The sequence below is a fragment of the Mobula birostris genome, chromosome 7 (genome assembly GCF_030028105.1).
Source record: "Mobula birostris isolate sMobBir1 chromosome 7, sMobBir1.hap1, whole genome shotgun sequence".
Classification (NCBI taxonomy): Eukaryota; Metazoa; Chordata; class Chondrichthyes; order Myliobatiformes; family Myliobatidae; genus Mobula; species Mobula birostris.
In genome coordinates this window covers 134,092,585-134,116,842 of record NC_092376.1, presented here as the reverse complement: position 1 = coordinate 134,116,842, position 24,258 = coordinate 134,092,585, and the positions used below count along the sequence as shown (strand labels likewise).

Genomic DNA, 24,258 nt, shown 5'->3' with positions numbered 1-24,258 from the left:
TTTGGTTGTCTCCAAATGAAACTCAAGTATATTTAATTAACCTCCTTAATGTAATTTAGGACTTAAAATCACTTAGACATGTTTGTTAATCTAAAACCTTAATAACATTGTGCAATACAGTTAATTCGATTAGTTTCAGACCTTTCACAAGGATTAAAAAAATAAAAAGAAATAAACTCTTAGTTCAATCTGTTCTTTCTTGACACTACAAGATGCAAATTTTGAAATAACTTGGGTTCTGGGGCCATCTGTTGGACATGGCAGAGAGTACACAAGCTTTCTCATGAAACATAACATTAACGAGAAGGATTTTTGAGACATGGGTAAGTGGTTTTTTTCCCCCATAAAGTAGTCACTAAGAAATTTACCCCAAGAGGTGACTGGGTCAGCTGAACTTGTGTTAGCTTTTTGCCAGAACAATCTATTGAGACCCTTGGATTTCCTGTAGCTCAGCATATACTGATTTCAAATTTTATCCTTGGGCTGCAATTATCCTAACCATACATTATAAGTTTCCAAAAATATAATCATTTTATAAACCATTGCCACTCCCTTTTGAAAAATGATCTCAGAAGATGACTACCATCTCAAAGAATAAAATTATTTCTTATTCATAATTATTGCAATAAAGGATGGTACAGAAATTTCCTAACTTGTATGCTGCAATGACAGCAATCATAGCACCTCGCTGTTTGTCCTAATCATGATTTCTTATCTCTAGTTCTAATTTTCTCTGGGAATACATTTTTAAAAACACATTCAAAAATCCTTTCCATTTAAGGCATTTAATAAACGTTATGCTCATTTAAGATAATTTGATTTCTATTGGTGAAATTACAGTGAAAGAACCCAAGATAATGCATAAGGCAATTCAATGTAGTTTTTATTCTATATTTTCACATAACCATTGGGTTGTTATTCAAGTGAAATAAATCTTTCAATTTTAAGCCACTTTCACCATTCATTGTGCAGCTAATGATAAATTATGACTTTTAGATGAAGTTTCAAAAATGTTAAAACTTGAATTAAAAAAGTATCAGTGTTGTGTAACAGGAATTTGTCTTCTGGGGTATAAACAGACTTTGCCGGACTAAATGCAATATAAATGTTCATAAGGTGATTTAAGATGAAAACTTGGAAATAATAAAAATGGCCTTTCATCTTTTTATTTTGCTTAGATAGCTCAAAAGGTAAGCGTTCTGTTAATCAAAATTGAATGGTGCCAGTTTGGAGTCAATCAGCCCATGATGCAAGGAAGTAAGGCGCTACTTTTCTAAACAGTATTTTTTCTTCTGAATTTCCCTGGGCAATTCACTCCATACTTGGGCCACATTGAGTGAGTGGCAGTTGCACTTTGGAAGCTCCACCACATGGATTATCTCTATTTTCACTAAGGTGCACAACTGTGGAACAGAACTGGCATGATGACTTTTCCTCACCTGACTGGAAATATGTTGCCAGCAAAGTTGCAAAAGAGCTAAGAATAATGGAGAACCCAACCTACTTTTTCTGCTCTAATCCAGGGTCATAGAAGACAAACTTTGGAACTCACCTGCTGCAAGATCTAAAATCATTTGGCTCAATAATGAACAGGAATGAAACTTAGGGTCTTCTTTATCTGGATAATTAACTAGCAAAAATCGTCATTGAAGGGAAACTTGTAACTGCTGATAAAATGTAACTGGCCAGGATTTTTTGCATATTATTTTTGGTTTTTCAGTCTGTTATTTATTATTGTCATGAGGTGTTAATTTCATAATTTTCAAAGTACTTTTTGACTGGTGTCTTCACCAATTTCTCCTTTAATGCTGTAATTAAATTGCTCTTTCCATTCACATCGCTGTCTGTGATATTCCTGCTGGTAGGCATAAAAGATTCAACTGCTCTCATCTTCATCTAATACACAAGATTCATCCTGCCCTTGTGCATTAAATTAACTGTGATAGCTCATAGGAAAGAGCTTGTACTGTATTATTTCCACCAAATGAAATTGCATGACAAAAGATGATAATTATTCATTGTTTAAAACACAGAAAGTGATAGCACAGATTTCACCAGCTCCACAGGCTCCACTCCTCCTATTATTACTTTTTCTTTGCTATTTCTTCACTTATAGGATAAAGGAAATAGCAAGAGCCGCTTCAATAATCACTAAGTAGATTAAGAACACATGCACATATTCATATTGTGCTTATCAATGCAGCCCTCCAGAAATGGTGAACTTCAAATTCTGACCTTACATTTTTTAAACATACATTATTTTCCACTATTTTAGGATTTTTCTCAGATGTAACATTCACGTTCCCCCATTTCTTGTGCATTCAAATGTATTCACAATCATAACTGCATCATTCCACTCCCAGAAAAATGTCTTTACTTCCCTGAAGCAGGTCCACATTTAGCAACAAACATCCAATATCTCTATTATTAATGGAGTTCAGTTTTACCCTTTTTAAAAATCAGATACTCTATTCAATGAAATCGGTACAGTAGGCAATGGAAAGAATAATAAGATTATATAATATCTGTATCAGTATTCTTTTAAACATTGTTGATTAAGAAAATATCCAATTGAAAATCTCCAATGAGGTCCAGCCATGGATCAGCAAACTTTGCAGGTACTTGCATCCGATGTATAGTTTCAATTCTTCAGCTGTTTTTAAATAGACCAGTATTTATTTTGATCGCATCTTAATGACAGTATCACTATACAACACTGTGGTTTTAATCTAGGGCCTTTTATACCCAAGAACAACTATCATGACACTTGAGGTATCCAAAGTCTACACATGGAATCAGCATATACAGGTATTTCTATCTGGTTTCAGCTGTTGAACACATGGCTTAGCTCATATCTTACAATGATGCATTGCACCTCAAGTACAAGAGAGTTACTGGTGGAGGTTACACCTCCACAAAGTGTTAATTGCAAATAAAACTTCTTCCATCTGTTCAATTTTAAATAATGTTCTAGCATTTAATTAATTTGCATCAACTGGAATTGGAATTGTTTATTTCTCCTTTTTTAATGCTTAGATCATTCATGCACAATTCTTTTCAGTGGGTTAAGAAAATCTATACTGGACCAATCACTGGTTCCGATTCGCTGTTCAGGCTTTCTGCCTGTAGTCCTTATTCATTCAGACTCAGCTTTTACAAATGAAGAGGGCTAAATAAGGCAGGGCAGGCTCGATACAATCAGCAGAGAAGCAGTGAATAATTGAGACTCCACCAAATAATGTCTTGCCACCTTTGTCAGTTTGCTATATCACAAGCTTCTGTACTGTTTTAAATACCTGATTCTCGGAGACAATTAAAGACTATTTAAATCAGTTAATATATTTTTAGAAAAAGACAACAATTGTAAAATAAATTTAATTATAAACATTCTATGAAACAAAAATAAAGTGCAATTTAAAGTAATTTAAACACTCTGCCATGAATTCATTGCGCTTAAGTCAGTCAACCCTGGGGTAAAAGCGAGACATCAGATTATCAATGGTCTGACCGAATAGCAGGTCCAGGTGCATTAACCTACAAACCACCAGCTGCCAGTCAGTTCAATTCAGCCCAGTACTCTGTGAAATAATCATGGAATAAAACCGAGTAGTGCAAAATGAGCGCCAATGAGAATGCCAGTGATACAAAATTTACAGGATCTGCCATCCAGTTCATGCTTACCTAGAAAAGAGTGCACATGAATGGACCTTAACCCCATCAAATGGCTTAAATTATTTTCAAGTTTTTTTATACAAAATATTGGATTGGATGAAGGGGGAAAGAGAATGATAGGCAAAAAAAAAAATAAAGCTGTTTTCAATTTGTCATAACAGAATCTGGCAAAGCTCCACTCCCATTATGAGAGGTTTAAATGGAAATAATACAGTAGAAGTGAAAACAAACCCTTTCTTTCCCTTCCAAAACTCTTTAGACTTGTAATATTTGTGAATTACAGTGTAGTGGAGGATGGTAGCATTATTCAGATTGTAACAGAGGCCAATGCTACATGCACAGTATGCTCTTACAAGGCACCTTAGAAATTCAAATTCTAGCATTATACACTATAAATTACCTGATAGAAGTGCAACTTTGATGCTTCCTGTGATGAAGTGACTCATTTGGCTATGTTTGTAACAGTGCAAGCAGTATACATCACTCCTCAAAAACTGTGGAATCCAACACAATTTCAAGATTCATTCTCACAATACTTCCTGTGTGGAATAATTAATAGGCCTGAATTAAATCCAACATTTAACTTTACCTTAATAACAGATTATTTCTTTGATACCCAACTACCATAAAAACTTGCATTTATTTAACACTTTATCAGAAAAATATTGCAAGACACTTTGGGATAGGTCCCATTATAGCAATATTTCAGAATCTTACACAAAATACATATATTCACCTAAGTGACAATAAACCAATTAAAGTGCATAATCACATAATTACTATTTTGAACCAAGACAAATCTGAATACAAATGATACAAGCAAACTTTACCATAAATATTTAATTGCATTAAACATAAATAGTTAAAATCAGCTTCAACATTGACTAAACCTGACAGTGAATAGCCTTCTTTACCCAATCACTCAAAATTCACAGCATTAAATATCACTTCAAGATATATACCCAGTACTTCATCAGAATTTTCAAAATAAAAGACAGCCTTCTCAAAAGAAAATTACAAAAAGAGCCGAGTTTGTCAAAAGCCTTTGCTTCTCACTGAAATGAGTAATCCTTCAGAAGCTCAGGCTTGAAATACTACAGAGTTTACTTGAAAAGTAATGCACTAACTGACGAATTTCTCATCAGCCAACCAGAATATTCTTGCATTTCTCCTGCTGAATAAATTCAGAAACACTGAAAGGTAGAAGAAAACCATTAAACAAAACACGATCCACAAATTAATCATCAACCTCCTAGAGCACAAACCTTAACTGCAAGAGTTACAGAAAACCCACAAAATACTTTAAATAACCTCAGTTATAATTCACCTATCTTCTATAATTTGAGACAATCCCTGTCTCAAACTCATCCAGCTACCTGCTTTTCTTAAAAATAAAAGGATTTTGCCATTGGAATTAAAAGATGATAGAAAATATCTACATGTCTATTAAGATTCTTTCAATGATTCAAGCTGACAGGAAGTCAATAGTAACTCTAAATATGCATTACAACAGTGGCATGCAGAAGAACATCTCCAAATGCACAAAATATTGAACCTTGAAGTGGATGGAGTACAGCAGCAGAAGACAATAAACATACTCTCAGCCGTCACTTTATTAAGTACCTCCTGTGCTTTAACAGTTGGAAAGCAGCCATTGCACTGTGGAGTCAAAAAGATAACAAACTAGCTCACTTCTGACAAAGTTTCATAGATATCATTTGTTCATTTCCGTCAATATGTGTTGCCTGACCTGCTGACTTCCAGCACTTTGTATGTTACTTTAAATTTCTAGACCTGCAGTTTCTCATGTCCCCTACTGGACAGACTGGGAAATGAACACCACCTACAAGGGGACATGAGAAACTGCTGGTCTAGAAATTTAAAGTAACATCGCCTCGTAGGCAGTCTTTGACCACATCCTGACAGGTCTTTCAACTGAAGCTACAAGCATTCTTCAAATCCTTCCCCATCTTTCATGCTTCAGTCCTGACGAAGGGTTCCGGCCCAAAACATCAACTCATCATTTCTAACTGATGCTGCCCAACCTACTGAGTTCATCCAGTGTACTGGAAGTGTTGCTTTGATCACAGCATCTGCAGATTATTTTGTGTTTACGGTTCGTTTCTCTGCTGCGAAGTCTCTTCGAGGTATGCCTACCCTGAAGTTTAAATCCTCTCTTCAACGGGAGATCAGTGAGACCCTCTCTCACTGCTCCCCCTCTGTGATCTCTGCCTCTCTCCGACTCTTCGACCACATCCTGACTGGTCTTTCAACTGAAGCTACAAGCACTCTTCAAATCCTTCCTCATCTTTCATTCTTCAGTCCTGATGAAGGGTTCCAGCCCAAAACGTTGACTCATCGTTTCTAACTGATGCTGCCCGACCTGCTTAGTTCATCCAGCGTACTGAAAGTGTTACTTTGATCACAGCATCTGCAGATTATTTTGTGTTTACGATTCATTTCCCAGTCTGTCCAATAGGTGGTGCAACCTCAACCACATACTTGCAATTACCCTTTGTTCACTATTTTCAATGTCAAAGTGTTTGCTTAATCAGGTATATTAACACTACAGCTCTCAAGGATGTCCACAAGGGTTCAAACCATCCTGTCCTGAACTTCTCATTGAGGAATGGAAATTGCTGTACACGATTACTTTTATTGTAGGGTTGCCAGTGAAGTTATGCCTGGTGGCAGATTGGAGACCAGGTTCTACTGTCTGAATGTTGACAAACACACATTCACCCTCAAACACTTGCTTCCTCAGATTTCTTCCTTCCAATCATTAAATTACCTCCCTCGCATTTTCACCTGCTATTTGTACTCCTCCTCCTATCCCTGATCAGAGCACTCCTATTGCAAACTTGGTAATTAGCATATTCAACTAGATTAAATTCACCCACATCAATTACAGAATGCATAAAGGCATACACCCATAAAAGATTTCAACCAGCTTTGTTGTAGAACTCGAGCCATAAACGGAGATGCTTTACCTTCAATCACTTGTATTGAAGTACATTTTTTCTGTGATCATTTTCCATGGTCCTGAAGTTTCTTCTGTTAAAAAGTTTGTATTATTCCCTTTATAGCAGGAGTTCCCAAACTGGGGTTCACAGACCCCTCAATTAATGGCGGGGGTCCATGTCATTATAAAAAGGTTGGGATCCCCTGCTTTATAGGGTGAATGTCCCAGAACTGGGAGGCAGACAAACCATCAAAGTGCAGCAGAAATCAAATGATTTATTGAAGGCTCTGCTTGTGGGAAATTTAATGGCACCCATGGCCCAAGCTATTAAGCACTAATGAGCAAGCCTTACTTACAGAAAGGTCATTCCTTTAAGTGCATTGACACTGGAGAGCTCGCAAAGGAATCTGTTAAGTTGCTGGAGATGGCAGGTTACAAACCATGGGGAAAGTGGAGCACGGGAGTTAGCAAACAGAGAGTGGTGGGAGAGGACTGATATTCAAAAGGTCATTGAGCTGAGCCAAAGGTGAATGGGACATTAAGTTGGCCAAGTGGTCAGAGCAAGGGTAGTTTGATCAGAGTAAGGAGAGTGGCAGTCATTTCTGCGAGACTGCATCAAGTCACCAGATGAGTGCTGGGGGTTGGGGGGGGAAGGTGTGGAATTCCAAGTGTTCTAGGAATATACTTATCTATTTCTCCCTGGGACCTTAACATGTTCAATATATTCCTCAAGGAGACATATACACCCTATCCTCATTATATGCATCTTCAGACAATGCAGATTCACAGTTATGCAAGGAACCTATTTCTAGCAACTTCTCGTTATACGCGTCCAAAACTCAGTTATGCGAGGAGCACTGCTTTCCCGCCAATACAAGTCACGTGTGCATGCCTCACAGTCTCACTCCCGCCAGTCTCGCATTGGTTTTGGCAACGTATGGATGTCTGATCCTGCGCTATTAAACTTTTGTTGTTTTTACCTACGGAGCAGTGATTTTGTGCTTGAAATATTTAACTATGCCTCCTAAGCATCCAATGTCAAGTCCTGGACCATCAGCCAAGCAGCAGAGAACCGCTTTAACACTTGAAAAAAAGTTGGAAATTATAAACAGGGCGGCGTTAGGTGAAGGTAACACAGCTCTGGGACACTACCAGGTGCAGTTGCGGGCTATGATAGCTGAGTTAGGCATCACACCAAAGCAGGTGTTTAATGCAGATGAGACTGGGCTTTTCTGGAAGCATATGCAGAAACGCACTTACATAAGTAAGGATGAAAAAACTGCGTCAGGTTTCAAGGCAGCAAAGGATCGATTGACTTTGCTTATGTGTTCCAATGCCGAAGGAGACTTTAAGATGAAGCCTCTCTTAGTTTACCATTCACTAAACCCCCATGCTCTTAAGGGTTTGAGTAAGAACATGCTTCCTGTCCACTGGGCAGCTAACAAGAAAGCATGGGTCACTGGTCAGATATTTGAAGATTGGCTTGCTAATCATTTTGCCGCACTACTGCCAGGAACAGAATCTTTCCTTTAAAGTTCTTTTGTTGCTTGACAATGCACCAGCTCATTCTAAACATTTGGACAGCATTCATCCTAACATAACCCTAACCCTAATGCGTCTAATACAATATCGCTGTTTCCACCACCCGACCAAGATGTGATATCCACATTCAAGGCGTTTTTTTTTTTTTTACGGTGAACTATCTCTCAGATGCTGCAAGCAACAGACAACTTTGAAAATCCCGGGAGTTTACCAATGGTGAGGGAATGGCGGCCGGAAGAGGAAATGCCATCACCGGAACATCAACAATATTGATGAATCATGGAAAGAGGTCATGTCTTCCATTCTGAAGCAACTGGCAGAATTTTTTAAGGCTGCGGAACACTTGGCACAAATGGAGATGGACATGGACCCAAGTTTAGAGCGGAGTCAGCATTTCAGTCGTTCCCTGCAGTCAAGCCTTCTTCCCTACAAGCAAATTTATGCTGAAGAACAAAATGCTGCCAAGCAAACAATCCTCACCACTTTCTTCAAACCGGTGTCATCTCCTGCTGTCGGCAGTACTGAGAGCTCTGTGAGTCTTCCTTCACCCCTTGCTGTCCTTGATGATCCTGACGATCCTGATGATCCTCCTCATCCATGTAAAGCTGCACAACATCATTACAACCACTCATCTCTTGGAGCGAATGCACCTGCCACTGTTGGTGAATACTATACACCCTAGTATGTTAACTTTCTATGATTTATTATGTTGAATATTACCTTAAATTGATGAAATATAATACAAATGTTGCCTTGTGGTACTGCTTTTGTGTCATATTGGTGTGAAAATATGAATAAATTACAGATAAAACATATTTAGGAAGCCCTCCAGAACGCATCCCTATTTTCTCCATTTAAATAATTATTCAACATTATACATCGACTTCGAGGAACGTATCCCCCACATATAATGAGGACAGTGTGTACAAGGGAGGTTTATATGCAAGGGAGGTTTATAGCAAGAAATTCCACTGACTGGTTCATACCTACACAGGTGTCCTTTGAGTAATACCAAAGAAAGACTTCACAAGCAGCATCATTTCCTACTTTCACTAATGACAGCACAGACCACCTATGGACATAGAACCTAGATATAGCATCCAGGTGACGGCTACATGACAATGAGTGGCACTCCACATCTAGATGCCTGCACCATATGTACAGAAGCTAAAAGGAAATTTTATGAGCCACACAGCACAGTTAGGCCTTGATTTTCCTCTTGCCTTTTATTGTCACTCTCTCAAGACAACGAAGTTTCATCAAGGAAACTTCAAGTAGTTTTCGGTATTGAATATGATAGCAGTGAGATCATTTCCATGATTTTCTCATATTCAATTAACTAATCTGCCTCTTGTAGAAATCTAGAACTTCTATTGTTTAGCCAGAACAATAGCCTTTGTTTTGTTGCATAGAAGATGCACCTGCACAGCTTGCTTTCTGGCAAAGGTGTACCTGGTAAGTGGGAGGCCTTCAAAACTGAAATTTTGAGAGTACTGGATTTGTAAATTCCTGTCAGAATAAAAGGTAAGGCTTGGTACTTGAGAGATATTGAAGGCCTGGTTAAGAAGGAGGGGGCACATAGCGGGTATGGACAGCAAGGAACAAATGAGGTACAAGAAGTGCAAAAAAAAAGCACAAGGGAAATCAGGAGGGCTAGAAGAAATGAGGTTGCATTGACAAAGTGAAGGAAGATCACAAGAACTTTTACAGATATATTAAGAGCAAAAGAATAGCAAAGGACAAAATTGGTCCTTTTAAAGATCAGCATGGCCATTGATGCATACAGCTAAAAGAGATCAGGGAGATCTTAAATGGATTCTTCGTATTTACTTGGGAACTGGACACAAAGTCTATAGAACTGAGGCAATACAGCAGTGAGGTCATAGACTGCGTATGAACTAGAGGAGGAGGTGCTTGCTGTCTTGAGGCAATTTAGAGTGGATAAATCCCCAAGGCCTGACAAGGTGTTCCCTCAGACCTTGCCGGAGGCTAGTCCAGAAATTCCAGGAGCCCTAGCGGAGGTATTTAAAATATCCTTAGCAATATAGACGAAATGACAAAGGATAGCTAATGTTGCTCTGTTGCTCAAGAAAGATTCTAAATACGATGGGAAATTATAGGCCAGTGAGCCTGACATAAGTAGTGGATAAGATATTGGAAGGTAGTCTAAGAGACCAGATATACAATTATTTGGATAGACAGGGACTGATTAGGGATAGTCTATTTGGCTTTATGTGTGGAGGGTGATGTCTAATCAGTTTTATAGAGGTTACCAGGAAAGAAAGTGTATGTTGTCTACGTAGATTTTAGCAAGGCCTTTGACAAGGTCTCACATGGGAGTTTTGTCAAGAAATTTCAGTCGCTTGGCATTTAGAATGAGATAGCAAATTAGATTTGATATTGGTTTCACAGGAGAAGCCAGAGAGTGCTAGTAGATGATTGACTGTCTGACTGTGACTCGTGGTGTGCCACAGGAATTGGAGCTCAGTCTGTTGTTGTTTATCAACTACAGTAACACCTGGGTGATAGTGTGGTAAATTGGATCAGCAAATTTGTAGGTGGCAGCAAGACTGGGGCTATAGTGGACAGTAAGGAATGCTGGAGACTGGATCTGGACCAGCTGGAAAAATGAGTTGAAACATGGTAGATGAAATTTAATACAAATAAGCATGAGTTGTTGCAATTTGGGAGAACAACCAGGGTAGTGATTACAGAGAACGGTGGGACACTGGTAAGTGTGGTACACCAGAGGGACCTGGAAATACAGATCCATAATTCCCTGAAAGTGGTGCCACAGGTAGATAGGGTCATAAAGAGAGCTCTTGGCACACTGGCCTTCATTAATCAAATTATTAAGTAGAGAAGTTACAATGTTATGTTGAAGTTGAATAAGAAATTAGTGAGGCCTAATTTGGAGTATTGCGTGCAGTTCTGGTCACCTACCTAAAGGAAATATGTCAATAAGTTTGAAAGAGTACAGAGAAAATTTATAAGGATGTTGCCAGGAATTGAGGACCTGAGTTATAGGGAAAGGTTGAATTGGTTAGGACTTTATTTCCGTGAGTGGAGGAGAATGAGGTGAAATTTGATAGAATGATAAATTATTAGGGCATGATTATCACAATAACCTGACTTAACTACATCTCTTGGTTTTGCTTTGAAATTTTTGGATTTTAGTAAATAATTTGTTCAAAATAACAGCTATTGAGAAGGTATTCAATATTCATTTTCTGTGTGTGGGTTATTTACAGAACATCTATCAACTTGCCAGGAATTATGGAATACCCACTGCTTAAAACTGGATGTAATATGTCTCCCTCTTCAGGCAAGCAATGGCAAGGGTTTATAAAACATTGTTTGTTAGGTCTGTTCATTTTATACATTGAATAAAGGCATACAAATGATATTCTGTATTTTTTCCCCTCAGATCTATAAAAAAAACACTCAGTGATGCCAGTAGAGCCACAGCCCGAAGCAGCAGAGACCCAGGTTCAATCCTGGCCTGGCGTGGTGCCTGCACCTTGAGACCACATTGGATTTCTCCAACATCCCAAAAGTTGTGTGGGTTGCTAGGCTGTTTATAATTCCTCTAGTGTTAGATGACTGGTAAAATCTGTGGGGAGATTAAAAATGGGATCAGTTAAGTATTAGTGAAAGTAGGTGGTTAATGTTCAGCTGGACTTTGGTAGGTAGAAAGCCCTGTTTCCACACTATAACCTCTCGATGGTTAACTTACAGTTTTAGTACGTTGGCCTACACTTGTCCAAAAATAAAAGTAAATGCAGACTTCGCGGCTGGAGAAACATAAATAAATGTGCTCCTCAGCATCCTGCAACTTTTAAAAATAGCACAAAAGTAACAATCATAAGCAATGTAGATGGAAGCCTGAATAGATGTTAATTTGGCACAGAGTAAGGTAACAGCTGTGTTGGGAGCAAGCCTGGGTTGAGAAGAGGTTTCATCTGGCAGATGTTGGAGGAGAGGCGCTGCTAATTTACTTGACTGTTTGGTAGGCCTGGTCAAACCATTGATGTGTCAGTTTTGTTTGAAAACAGTACTGTAAAATCACTTGAATTAAAGATTCAATCCTCAATCCTTATCTGCCAGATTTCCTGAGTGCAAATAATCCTAATTAAATTTATCCACCACAGAAAATTTCCAGGGCAGGAAAATACCTTAGACACAAATTACTTATCCGTCCAGCTGTTCTAACACACGTAAAAACAAGGGATAACAATAAATTTCCCTCAGAGGTCACCTCAACAATACAAATGCCTGTCAGGATGTAGTTTATTGACTGCAGCTCAGTGTTTAAAACCACCATTCCTACAACTCTGATCAAAAAAACTCCAGAACCTGGGTCTCTGTACCCCACTCTGCAACTGGATCCTCGACTTCCTAACCAGAAGACCACAATTTGTGCAGATTGGAAATAACATCTCCACCTTGCTGGCAATCAACACTGGGGTACCTCAGGGATGTGTGCTGAGCTGACTGCTCTACTCTCTCTATGCCCATGACTATGTGGCTAGGCACAGCTCAAACAGCATCTATAAATTTTCTGATAATACAACTATTGTTGGCAGAATCTCAGATGGTGATGAGAGGGCATACAGGAGTGGCACATACCAGCTAGTTGAGTGGTGTTGCAGCAATAACCTTGCAATCAAATTTTGTAAGATCAAAGAACTGATTGTGGACTTCAGAAGGGGTAAGGCAAGAGAACCAGTCCTCATAGAAGGATCAGGTGGAAAGAGTGAGCAATATCTCTAAGGATCTAACCTGGACTCAACATATTGATGCAGCCAGAAAGAAGGCATGTTTCATTAGGAGTTTGTGGAGATTTGGCATGTCACCTACAACACTTGCAACAGATGAACCGTGAAGAGCATTCTAACTGTTTGCATCGCCGTCTGGTATGGGGGAGGGGGGCACTACTGTACAGGGTCAAAGTAAGCTGCAGAGAGTTGTAAACTTAAGTAGCCTCCATAGTATCCAGCTCATCTTTGAGGACTGATGCCTTAAAAAGGTGCCATCCACTATTAAGGTTCCCTATCACCCTGAACATGACCATTGCTACCATCAGGAAGGAGGTACAGAAGCCTGAAGGCACACACTTAATGATTCAGGAACAGCTGCTTCCACTCTGCCAACCAATTTCTGAATGGACCTTGAACCCATGAACACTACCTCACTACTTTTTTTTAAATATCTATCTTTGCACTACTTAATATATATATATATATATATCCATCCAAAAATCACCACTTTAGTGAAACCACTGACACACTCAAAACAACGTGCCAGACTGAGCTGCTGATGATACTCAACATCTGTACTAATCCATTTTGGATACAGAAGGCTAACCAAACAAAGTGCCTAGCAAAAAAGCCATTTCTCAAGGCAAAACAGAAAGGAGGCCTGGAACTCTTGCAATCTCTCAAAACATAAGTACTTCTTGTTTAATTTACAAGCTCATTTTTTCACATATCATGATCTTAGTTGAATTGAAAATGAGCCAAGAGTCCTTTGTAGCATTTGTGTGTCATCTTTACAACTTAACTTTCATAACAATATTGGCTTCAGAAGCCAAGTTAGTAATCATACCTTTGATACATGTAAATCGTGAAGCCCCAGTACCGATCCCTGTCATTCGCCGATTACATCTTGCTCACCAGAAAAATAATTAATATTTACTCTTCATTTTCTGTTTGCCATCCACTCTAATACATTACCAACTACTGAATTAATTTTAGTTTCCTTAATGACCTTTTTTTTATAAAAAAAAAAGCACCTTATCAAATTCCTTCTGGAATATATATATATACCTTACATCCACTGTTTCTCAACATCTGCAGCTACATTTAGACATAGAACAGCACAGCCCTTTGGCCCACAATTTTGTGCCAACCTTTACCAATGTTCTCCTCAACCCTCCATTTTTTTTTTTACATCCATGTACCCAAGAGCTTCTTAAATGTCCCATTCTATCAGCATCTACTACCACCCATCATTGTGTTCCAGACATCAGAGACTCGTTTTTAAAAAAAAAAAACTACCTCTGACATTTCCCTCAGGTTTTCCTCCATACATGTATGTTTCTCTGTCATCACCCCTAGAGGAAAAGCTGCTGGCTGTCCACTCTATGCTTCTTATTATCTTGTACATCTTTATCAGGTCACCTCTCTTAGAGCTGCAGCATAACCTCAGAGCTCCAGAACTCAGTCCAGTAACTGACATAGGCCAGTACACTGTATGCCTTCTTAACCACCCCATCAACATTGAGGGATCTGGTGACATGGATCACAAGATTCCTCAATTCCTCCACACTTTTATGAATCATGTCACTGACCTTGTATTCCACTTCCAAGTTTGATCTTCCAATGTGCATCAGCTCAGTTTTCCAAATTGAACTGCATCTGCCACTTTTCCACCCAACTCCACATCTTCTCTATATTCTGTTGTAAGGTACAACCATCACCTAAGCCATTCACAACACCTCAGCCTTTGTGTCATCTGTAAACTTAGGAATCCACCCTTCTACTTTCTCATTCAAATCACAGAACACTACAGCTCAGAAATAGGCCCTTCGGTCCTCTTCTTTTTAAAATGACACTATCTACCTCTGACACCACTTTCAAGGAATTATGGATCTGTATTCCAATATCCCTCTGTTTTACCACACTCCTCAGTGCCCTACTGTTCATGATACAATTCTACATTGGTTGGTCCTCCCAAAGTGCAAAATCTCAGATTTATCTGGATTAAACTCCATTTGCTATTTTTCAGCCTATTTTTCCAGCTTGTCCAGATCCCTCTGCAAGCTTTGATATTCTCCCTTCTTCACCGAAGCCAATGTCTAATCCAATTTACCACCTCTGAATACCAAGCAACTGAACCTTCTTGACCAACCTCACAAGCAGAACCTTGTCAAAGGCTTTGCTGAAGTCCATGTAGACAACTTCCACTGTCTTGCCTTCATCACCTTTCCTGTTAACTTCTTTGAAATATACTATAAGATTAGTTAGATACAACTTACCACTCATAAAGCCATAATGAATAATCCTAATCATTCCCTGTCTATCCAAATACTTATATATCCCAGTCCCTTAGAATTCTTCCAAAAACTTTTCCACTTCTAATGTCAGGCTCGCCGGCCTATAATTTTCTGGCTTATTCTTAAAGCCTTTCTAAATAACAGAACAATATTTGCTATCCTCCAATTCTCTGGCACCTCACCGTGGCTAAAGAAGATTTAAATATCTCTGCAAGAGCCCCTGCCATTTGTGCACTTGCCTCACACAAGGTCCAAGGGAACATCTTGTCAGGCCTTGGGGATTTCTCCTCCCTAATTTGCCTCAGGACAGCAAACACCACTTCCTCCAATTTGTATGGGATTCATGACCTTGCTACTGCATTTCCTCACATTTGTGGATTGTGTCTGTCACCCAGATAAATACAGATGCAAAAACAAAACAAAGTTAAGTTCTCCCCCATTGTTTTCAGCTCCACGCATAGATTACCACTCTGATATTCCAGAGGACTAATTTTGTCTCTTGCTCTCCTTTTGCTCTTAATATATCTGTAGAAGCCCTTAAGATTCTCATTCTCTTTGTCCACCAGAGCAACCCCACGTCTTTAGTCCTCCTGATTTCCTTCTTGGGTGCTCTCTTGCTTTTCTTATACTCAAGAACCTCATTTGTTCCTGCTTGCCTATACCTCTTACGTACCTCCTCCTTTTTCTTAATCAAGACCTCAATCTCTCTCAAAAGCCAGTGTTTCCTAAACCTGTTATCTTTGTCTTTTATTCTGACAGGAACATACAAACACTACTGTCAAAATTTCACTTTTGAAGTCCTCCCATTTACTAAATATACCTTTGCTAGAAAACAGCGCATCCCAATCCACCCTTGCTAGATACTTTCTGATACCATCCAAATTTACTTATCTCCTATTTAGAATCCTAAACCAAGCTCCAACCCTATCCTTTTCCATGATTACATTTAAACTAATGTTTACTAATTTTAAATGCTTAATGTAATCATGATCACTAGATGCAAAGTGTGCCTCTACACAAACTTCTGCAACCTGCCCTGTCTCATTCACTAATAGGAGATCTAGTTGTTTTTTTCTCTCTCTCTGTTGGGACTTCTATGTACTGATTAAGAAAGCTTTCGTGATCATACTTGACAAATTCTTTCCCATCCAGTCCTCTTACAGTATGGGAGACCCAGTCTGTAAGTGGAAAGATAAAAGCACCGACTATAACAATCTTGTTTCTTGTTGCAATCTCTCTACAAATTTGCTCCTCTAAACCCCACGGACTGCTGGGTGATCTATAACCTCATTAAAGTGATCATACCTTTCTTATTCCTCAATTCTACCCATAAAGCCTTACTATATGAGCTTTCCAGCCTGACTTGACTGAGCACTGCCATGACATTTTCCCCAACTAGAAATGCCACACTTCCCACTCTATCATGTCTAAAGCAACAGAATTCTGAAGCACTGAGCTGCCAGCCCTGCCCCTCCTACAAACAAGTCTCACTAATGGCTATAATAGCATAATTCCACATGCTGATCCTTGGCCCAAGCTCATCCACCTTTTCTACAATACCCCTTGCATTGAAATATACACAGGTCAGAACATTAATCCCACCATGCTCAATCTTTCGATTCCTGACCTGTAAGCTTAACATCATCTTTCTCCACAACTTCTCCACTATATGATCTGGCATTCAGGTCCCCATACCCCTGCAACTCTAGTTTAACCCCCTCCCTGTCCCCCATTTGCAGCACGAGCAAAGCTTCCCACTGGAATATCATTCATCCTCCAGCTTGGTGCAAGCCATCCCTTCAATACAGGTCCTACCATCACTGGAAGAGAGCACAATAATCCAAAAATCTGAATCCCTCCCTCCTGCACCAAAACTTAGCCTGTATGATCTTCCAATTTCTGGCCTCACTAGCACAGGTAAGCAAGACTGAGATCACAACCCCGGACACCCTGCCTAATAAACTCATAACTAGCCTTCACCCAATTAAATACTTTATCTTCTCCTATCCTCATCCATGGCTAAAAGTAAAGAATGTGTGGTCACTATCTCCACAATGCTTGTCCACTGAAAGGTCTGTCATCTGACCTAGTACCACATCCAGTATGGCCTCTCCTCTAGTTAGCCTATCCACATAATGTGTCAGGGTCCTTCTTAAACATACTTAACAAATTCTGCCCCATCTAAACTCTAGCACTAATGAGGTGTTAATCAATATTAAAAAAGTTGAAGTCACCCATGACAACAACCTTATTATTTTTGCACCTTGCCAGAATCTGCCTGCTTACTTGCTCCTCAGTGACTCCCATGGGTAGATATTGGGTGTGGGAGAGCTACAGAATATTCCCAATAGAGTGATTGCTCCTTTCCTGTTTGACTTCCACGCACACTGACTCAGTCGACAATCCCTCCACAATGTCATCCTTTTCTGCAGCTGTGATTCTGCCTCTGATTAGCAAAGACACTCCCTCCACCGTCCCTATATATTTTTGAAATTCTAAACCCTGGAACAAGCAATCAATCCTATCCCTAGTTACATCCGAGTCTGTGTAATGGCCACAACATCGTAATTCTACGTATTGATTCATGCTCTAAGCTCATCGTCCTTATTCTCAATTCTTCTTACATTAAACACATTTCTACCCATCCAGCTGACTGCATTTATACCCTATCCATTGCCCATCCTTCCTCATTCTTTTTGCCCATCCTACCTTTCTGCCAACCTAGTTTAAGTCCACCCCAACATCGTAAAGAAACCTTTCGCACGGACATTGGTGTCTTTCGCGTTCATGTATAACCTGTCCCTTTGTACAGATTATACCTTCCCTAGAAGAGATCCCAATGATCCATAGATCTGAAACTATGCAACCCCCCTCCCACTAACTCTTCAGCCAGTCATTCATCTGTCATATTCTTTTCCTCACTGGCAGTTCTACAGGCAGCAATCCATAGATTATTGCCCCTCAGGTCATGTTGCTTAGCTCCCTTCCTATATTCCTTCTTCAGGACCTCATTCCTTCCTTATCCTTTCTAGGTCAGTAAAAGCAATGTGTACCACAAATTCAGCTGCTCACACTCCCCTTAAGAATGCTGTAGACTCAGACATCTCCGACACTGGCATCTGGGAATTGTGTTCATATTCACAGAATCTCATCAAATCCCCTTTAAATAAATCTGTATCATTACCACTCTCCTCTCTGTTTTTTCCTTCTGAGCTACAGAGCCTGACTCAGTGTTAGAGACTTAACCGCTGTAGCTTTCCTCTCCTAGGCTGTTTACTCCACCCTCCTCCCCCCACCCCCCATCCAACACTATCCAAAATTATACACTTGTTATTGAGGGGAATGTGGAAAGGCCACAGAGGTAACCTACACTGATGGTCTATTCCCCCTTCCTCTCCTGACACAGTCATCAGTGTCCAGCTCCAACATGGTCTGTAGGCAGCTGCAGCCACAGGTGTAGGCATCAGGGACACCAGAGTTCTCCCCGAATTCCCATATCCTACCAGAGGACTATACTACTGCCCTGACTGCCATATCATAGCTCTAACTTCGAAATAAGCAAAAAACAAAAAGGCCTTACCTTGGCTTCTGCTCACTGAAACCTTTTGAACTAAAGCCAAAGGCAACACAAAATAAAACCCTACCTCTGCCTTCTCTCTGAAGCCCCCCCCCCCCCCCAAAGTGGCTCTCAGGCCACTTACTCCACCTCCTCACACTGAAGCCTCATGAGCCAAAGGCTCAGCTCTCCACTCTAGTTACTGGTCCATTGTGGGAACAGCCAATTCATTTGACCCTATCTTTTTACAGGTTGCTGTCAAATAGGTAATTAACCAATCAATTATCATTTAATAATTTACAAAGGTGCCTCCTTTAGTATCCTGCTTAACAGAGATATAATAAATTGATGAAAGTTTTGGTTTCACAAAACCAAAACTTTCACTTTGCCTAATCACCTTGTATGTTTTTAGTGCCCTACTTTAACATCTTTAATTATACTTCCAACATCTCCTATATTATTAATGTTAAGCAAATTGGCTTGTAGTTACCCACTTTGTCTCCCTTTTGACTAGGAGTTCTATTATGGAGTTGATTTCTTTTTTAATTCAACTGAACTTTTCCATTAATCTGTGGAATCTGGAAAATTAAAACAAATGCAATTATTCTGCTAATCACTTTTAAGATCCTAGGATGAAGCTCATCAGATTTGCCTTCCCAAATCTCACTCATAAAGCTTACAATTCATCTGTATAATTTGAAGCTTCAGCTTCAATGAAAAATGTCAACACTGGGTGTTCCTTAATGAAAAACCTCATCCAATCATCCTGTTTTGCATCTTTTATATGTTAACACACTGGAAGGCTAATTCTCAAACAAAAATATCCAATTAGGTTTTGACTTCCACCAGTATTAGCACAATCAATATTTCACAAATGCCAGACTTCATACCTGTAACCTTTGATATTTTCATATGTGATTCACTGTTCAGTGTCTGTGACTGGATTTTTAAACAAAATATTAATTCAAATCAGTGTATTTTTTTTTAGTCCATACAAAGGACAGATTTCCCAGTTATTATTCTGGAACCAATTATCAGAAGCAAACTTGAAGTATATTCCCACTACAGAAGAAACAGAAGCATGAGATCTAATTGGGAAGTTATAACAATTTTTCTTAAGGTATACTCTTGGCAAGTTGTAAAGCTTCCAATCCAATATGCCAAAGCTGCCAAAAATAAAATCTGTTAAATACTGTTATCAAAGAATTTTTCCAATATGGACACATACTGTGGGTCTGGAGCTAAAAATGGCACCAGAGGGCAACTTCTCCCAGCTCATCAGCAAAATAGTTAAATTCTTCCTATTCTAATATCTCTATTTTACTTTTCAGGGTGGCTGGGATCCTTTAAGTATCTTTGATCTACTGCAGCACTCAAACTGCAGTTCTGCACTACGGCATGTTCCTGTTATTGGAGCTCGCCTATTGGCCACGTTTCAGTGTGTCCAGGTCTGGCTTGAAGTCAGGCAATTTTGAGGCCTTGCCAGTCCCCGTGGATTCAGCTTCTCACTGGTGTCGCAAACTGAAGCGCAGCAGGAGCTGGAACATCGTAAACAGTGAGAGTAGCTGTCGGAGAGCTCTGCACTCAGTAATAGATCTTTCTCTCAATGGTGAGGGAGAGTTTGCAGCTGATACTCGAGTTAGGGAACTTAAAATAAAAAGCAACATTACAGACCGTCTGTAACATCAAAATAGCAATCATCAAAAGAGATGTCCAAAATGTTGGAGTGAAGAGTTAGTTTTTGATGTATTGTAGATCATGGTCTCTTTGGGAGCTCTGCTGTTGCTTGCACTGTGGGTGGTGGTAATACTGATGCTTTACACTAGAATAAGTGGGTAAGTGGGAGGCTTTGATGCTGCTTGTGCATGGGAGTGGGGTATGGGGCTTTGGGGTTCTTTAAGTTTTTTTTCTGTCATTCATTCTTTGGAGCTTTTCTTCTGTTTCGAGGATGTCTGCAGAGAGTGAGAATTTCAGGTTTTATATGGTATACGTTCTCTGATATTACATGGAACTATTTAACTATAATGGTTTAAAAGACTCTAGTATTAAACACCAAGTATAAATTAAAGAAGCCATGTCATAGCAGAGAAAAGATTCAGGAACAGCTTCTTCCCACCTGCCAAACAGTTTTTGAATGGGCATTGAACCCATGAACCCTACCTCACTACTTTTTATAAAATTTCTATTTTGCATTACTTATTTAACTATTACATATATATTTACTGTAAGTCAGCCTTTTCTCTATTATGGATTGCATTGTACTGCCACCGCAAAGTCAACAAATTTCATGACATAAGCCAGTGATATTAAACCTCATTCTGATTGGAGTACCAAAGGTAAAAGACTGGGATTTTAGTGGTTAGAGTGACAAAGTCAAATCAATATTAAAAATCACACTTGAATGGTATAGGGAAGGCGAATTACAGTACTGCAGAATCATTAGAGATTGCTAGAGAAGTACTTATTACTTTCTAATAGGAAATTACAGAAGGAAATCAACATTAAACTGAAAGTACTTTAATTTATCTTCTCAATACCCATATTTTAAGTTTAACCAAATACCAAGAAAAGACACAAAGATGGTTACCAATAACACAAAGTAAATAACAGAACTTTATTGTAATCTTGATACCTCAATGATCACAAACAATGTGCAATGCATGTTAACAACTCTGATTTTCATAAAGTTTAATACTGTGCAAAAACAATGTAACACAGCTATTTGCAAATCACACATTGGGATCTACTCAAATCTGACAACCTTTGAAATAATTTATCCGGATACTCTACACAAAATAAGAATGGACAACATAAACACTGCTTATAGAATTAATTTCTGTGCGAGAAAAAAGCCAAAATCTTGCAATTACTAGAAGTTTTCTGAAAGCCTCAAAAATCGAGACATCACTTTGAGCAAAATGTTTAACTATTGTACATCACATGGAAATACCTAAAGTAACCAGCAATAAAAGAGAACAACTGCATTGGATTCTGTTACTGACTACACCATTTTAACTCAATTCGACTTAAGTACCAATTAGAATGTAAAATGAAAACCGTTGTAGAAAAAAAATTACACTCCAGAAATTTGCCACTTAGAAATCCAGCTATACAATATTCCAAAGGGACTCTGAGGCAGCTCTATCAAACTGCATTAACAATATCAACATTGAGTCAGATTACATTCTACAATGATTGCGAAAAGTGCAAGTATAAAGACTAATCTTGCAAAAGAGTAATACTATGGTTTTGCCACAGAAGAGCAAACAGCATGTTTTGGTCTGATTTACTTATAATATTGCTGTGATGTATATAAAACTAAAAATTTTACCATCATAAAAAGCTTTTTAAAACAGTAGTTGTAAAGTAGAAAGAGCTTAAAAATTACAACTCGGTTCAAAAACTGAAATGAATTGGCACAAGTTATTTCCACTTATGATCCTTAACATTATTGTTCATGAAAAAAATATCAATTTACACCAATTTTAGAAGATAGCCGTAATAGCCTTAAACAAATCTTGGATAACAGGAAATGTATGGTGGAACAGTGCATGTTATTTTACTTCATGTCAGAATAATGATAGCTTATAACAATGTAAAATTATGTATTTACCAGTGTATTTAAAATAATCTATTTACATTTAGACTAAATCAATTAGGTTTAATCTCTACTGGACTGCATGGCAATGAACAAAAAGTACCGGTGCAGAAATTTTCCTTAAGTATTTGATGCAATGGGACTGACCATGTGAAAGCAAAACATATGATATACAAATATGATGAGCTGAAATCCTTATAATTATGCTGAAATAACAGTATTGTCATAGCATTAGTTTAAACTTCCAGCACATAAGACTGAGGAAATTCATACAGAAATATATAAAAGGTATGCTCAAATTAAACAATTACTTTTGTCAAAAAAAATCCCAGACTAAGAAAATTTCCTATATTAATATCTAATCTGGTTTGGTTTTAAACATATACCCAAAATGTAAAGTACATGGAACCAGTTATCTTAAACACTTTGTGACTAATGTGCATGAATTATGGTTTGATGGATAAGACATCTGCTTTCATGCCTAAAGTAATTAACTAATAACAAATTAGTCAATGACATGTGCCCCATTAATACATCAATATTTGCCCACATCACAACCACACCCCCAAGATTTTAACAGATTTTACTTTCCAGCATTTACTCAGGAGAAGTTTAGGAATAGTCATAGCCTAATCAAATTTTGCGTCTACATACCAAAACTGAAAGCTTGTAGTGGCAGCAACAAGAAATGTTTTTGCAAGTTAAAGGCCAGTTGTTAAAAGTAGCAGCAGACCAGTGTTTGCATATTCACCCCTTTGCAGTCTTGTGAAACTAAATACAACCATGCAGCATTTAATAACGTACTAAATAAAACAGTAAATTTCCTGAGTTTACCAGTTTGCACCACCAATTTAAATGACATTTTAGTGCAATAAATGTGTTAATGTTATTTAAAGAAACAAAGTAACACTTACATATTTACCACCTATAAATTTATTTTACAAGCACTTGACACTGTTGACTTTCTCACAGTCTTTCTTCAAAATAAGCAAGTTATGTCAGAACTTGAGGAAATTTAAAAAATCTGTAATAATCCACGTTGGAGCACTGCCATGATAAACGACTCATTTTTTTTCTCTATCAAAGAGGCATCATTAAAAGTGTTGCCATTTATGTTCACTGTCTGAAATACATATAAACATGTCAATCTGTATTCATTAATCTAATCCTTTAGATCTGCATATACTAATTACTATCTTTTTAATACTAATATCACAAAGATTCCAAATTTTCTGCAAAGTAGTCAGGGCTAGACTACTTTATAGCCCAAAAATTATTTAGTTATTTTCAAGTGGATCAGCAGTTGTAGTAAATCATTTTTCCTCCCCCTAAAAGACATCTCAGTCACACCATCTTTAACAGTAAGAAACTTTACATTCATGGTACTTTACATCAAAGACATGCAATTTTTCAGAGTAACCATTAACTAGAAATTGTTCAACTTCCCTTTAAAATCGTGGAGCTTCAAATTTTGTTTACTTACTATCATTGTAAAAAAAATTCAACTGCTTAATCGCAGCCACATAGTTAATATCCACAGGTCTTGGAGCATTAAGAGATTAACAAATACTCTACAGGTGACATTCATCCAATGTGCTTTTTACAAATGTGCTTTCAACAGCTCTATCAATCAAACATAATTAACTTCAGTGAAATTTTACCAATTGGCTTTGACAGCTTTAATGTCAGTGACCAGATTCTGTGCCAGGCAAATTCCAAATATCTGCAAAAGGGAAATAAATTTGTGAACTTTAAACACATTTGTATTACTATTAAAACAGATTTGACCAACATACTATGATACTTTAAAGACATTTGTACACCAAGATAAAAAAAAAATAAACTTGAAAACATTCACTCTGTTAAAACTA

At 38.3% G+C, this 24,258-nt stretch overlaps 1 protein-coding gene across 5 annotated transcripts in view; it reads right to left on the bottom strand.

The window, feature by feature from the left end:
- The window catches only part of tspan17 (tetraspanin 17), a 74,912-nt gene that overhangs the window by 19,674 nt on the left and 30,980 nt on the right, over nucleotides 1–24,258 (bottom strand). For 4 of the 5 annotated variants that reach the window (XM_072263788.1, XM_072263790.1, XM_072263791.1 and 1 more), the window contains exons 8-9: nucleotides 24,049–24,110; nucleotides 4,073–4,211 (exon numbers count right to left, since the gene is read on the bottom strand). In XM_072263788.1, coding sequence (XP_072119889.1) covers nucleotides 4,187–4,211; nucleotides 24,049–24,110 — 87 coding nt within the window. In that variant the 3' untranslated portion in view covers nucleotides 4,073–4,186. Of the gene's footprint in view, nucleotides 1–4,072; nucleotides 4,212–21,389; nucleotides 24,111–24,258 lie in introns of those variants that run through there. The other variant, XM_072263793.1, reaches the window with a different exon arrangement.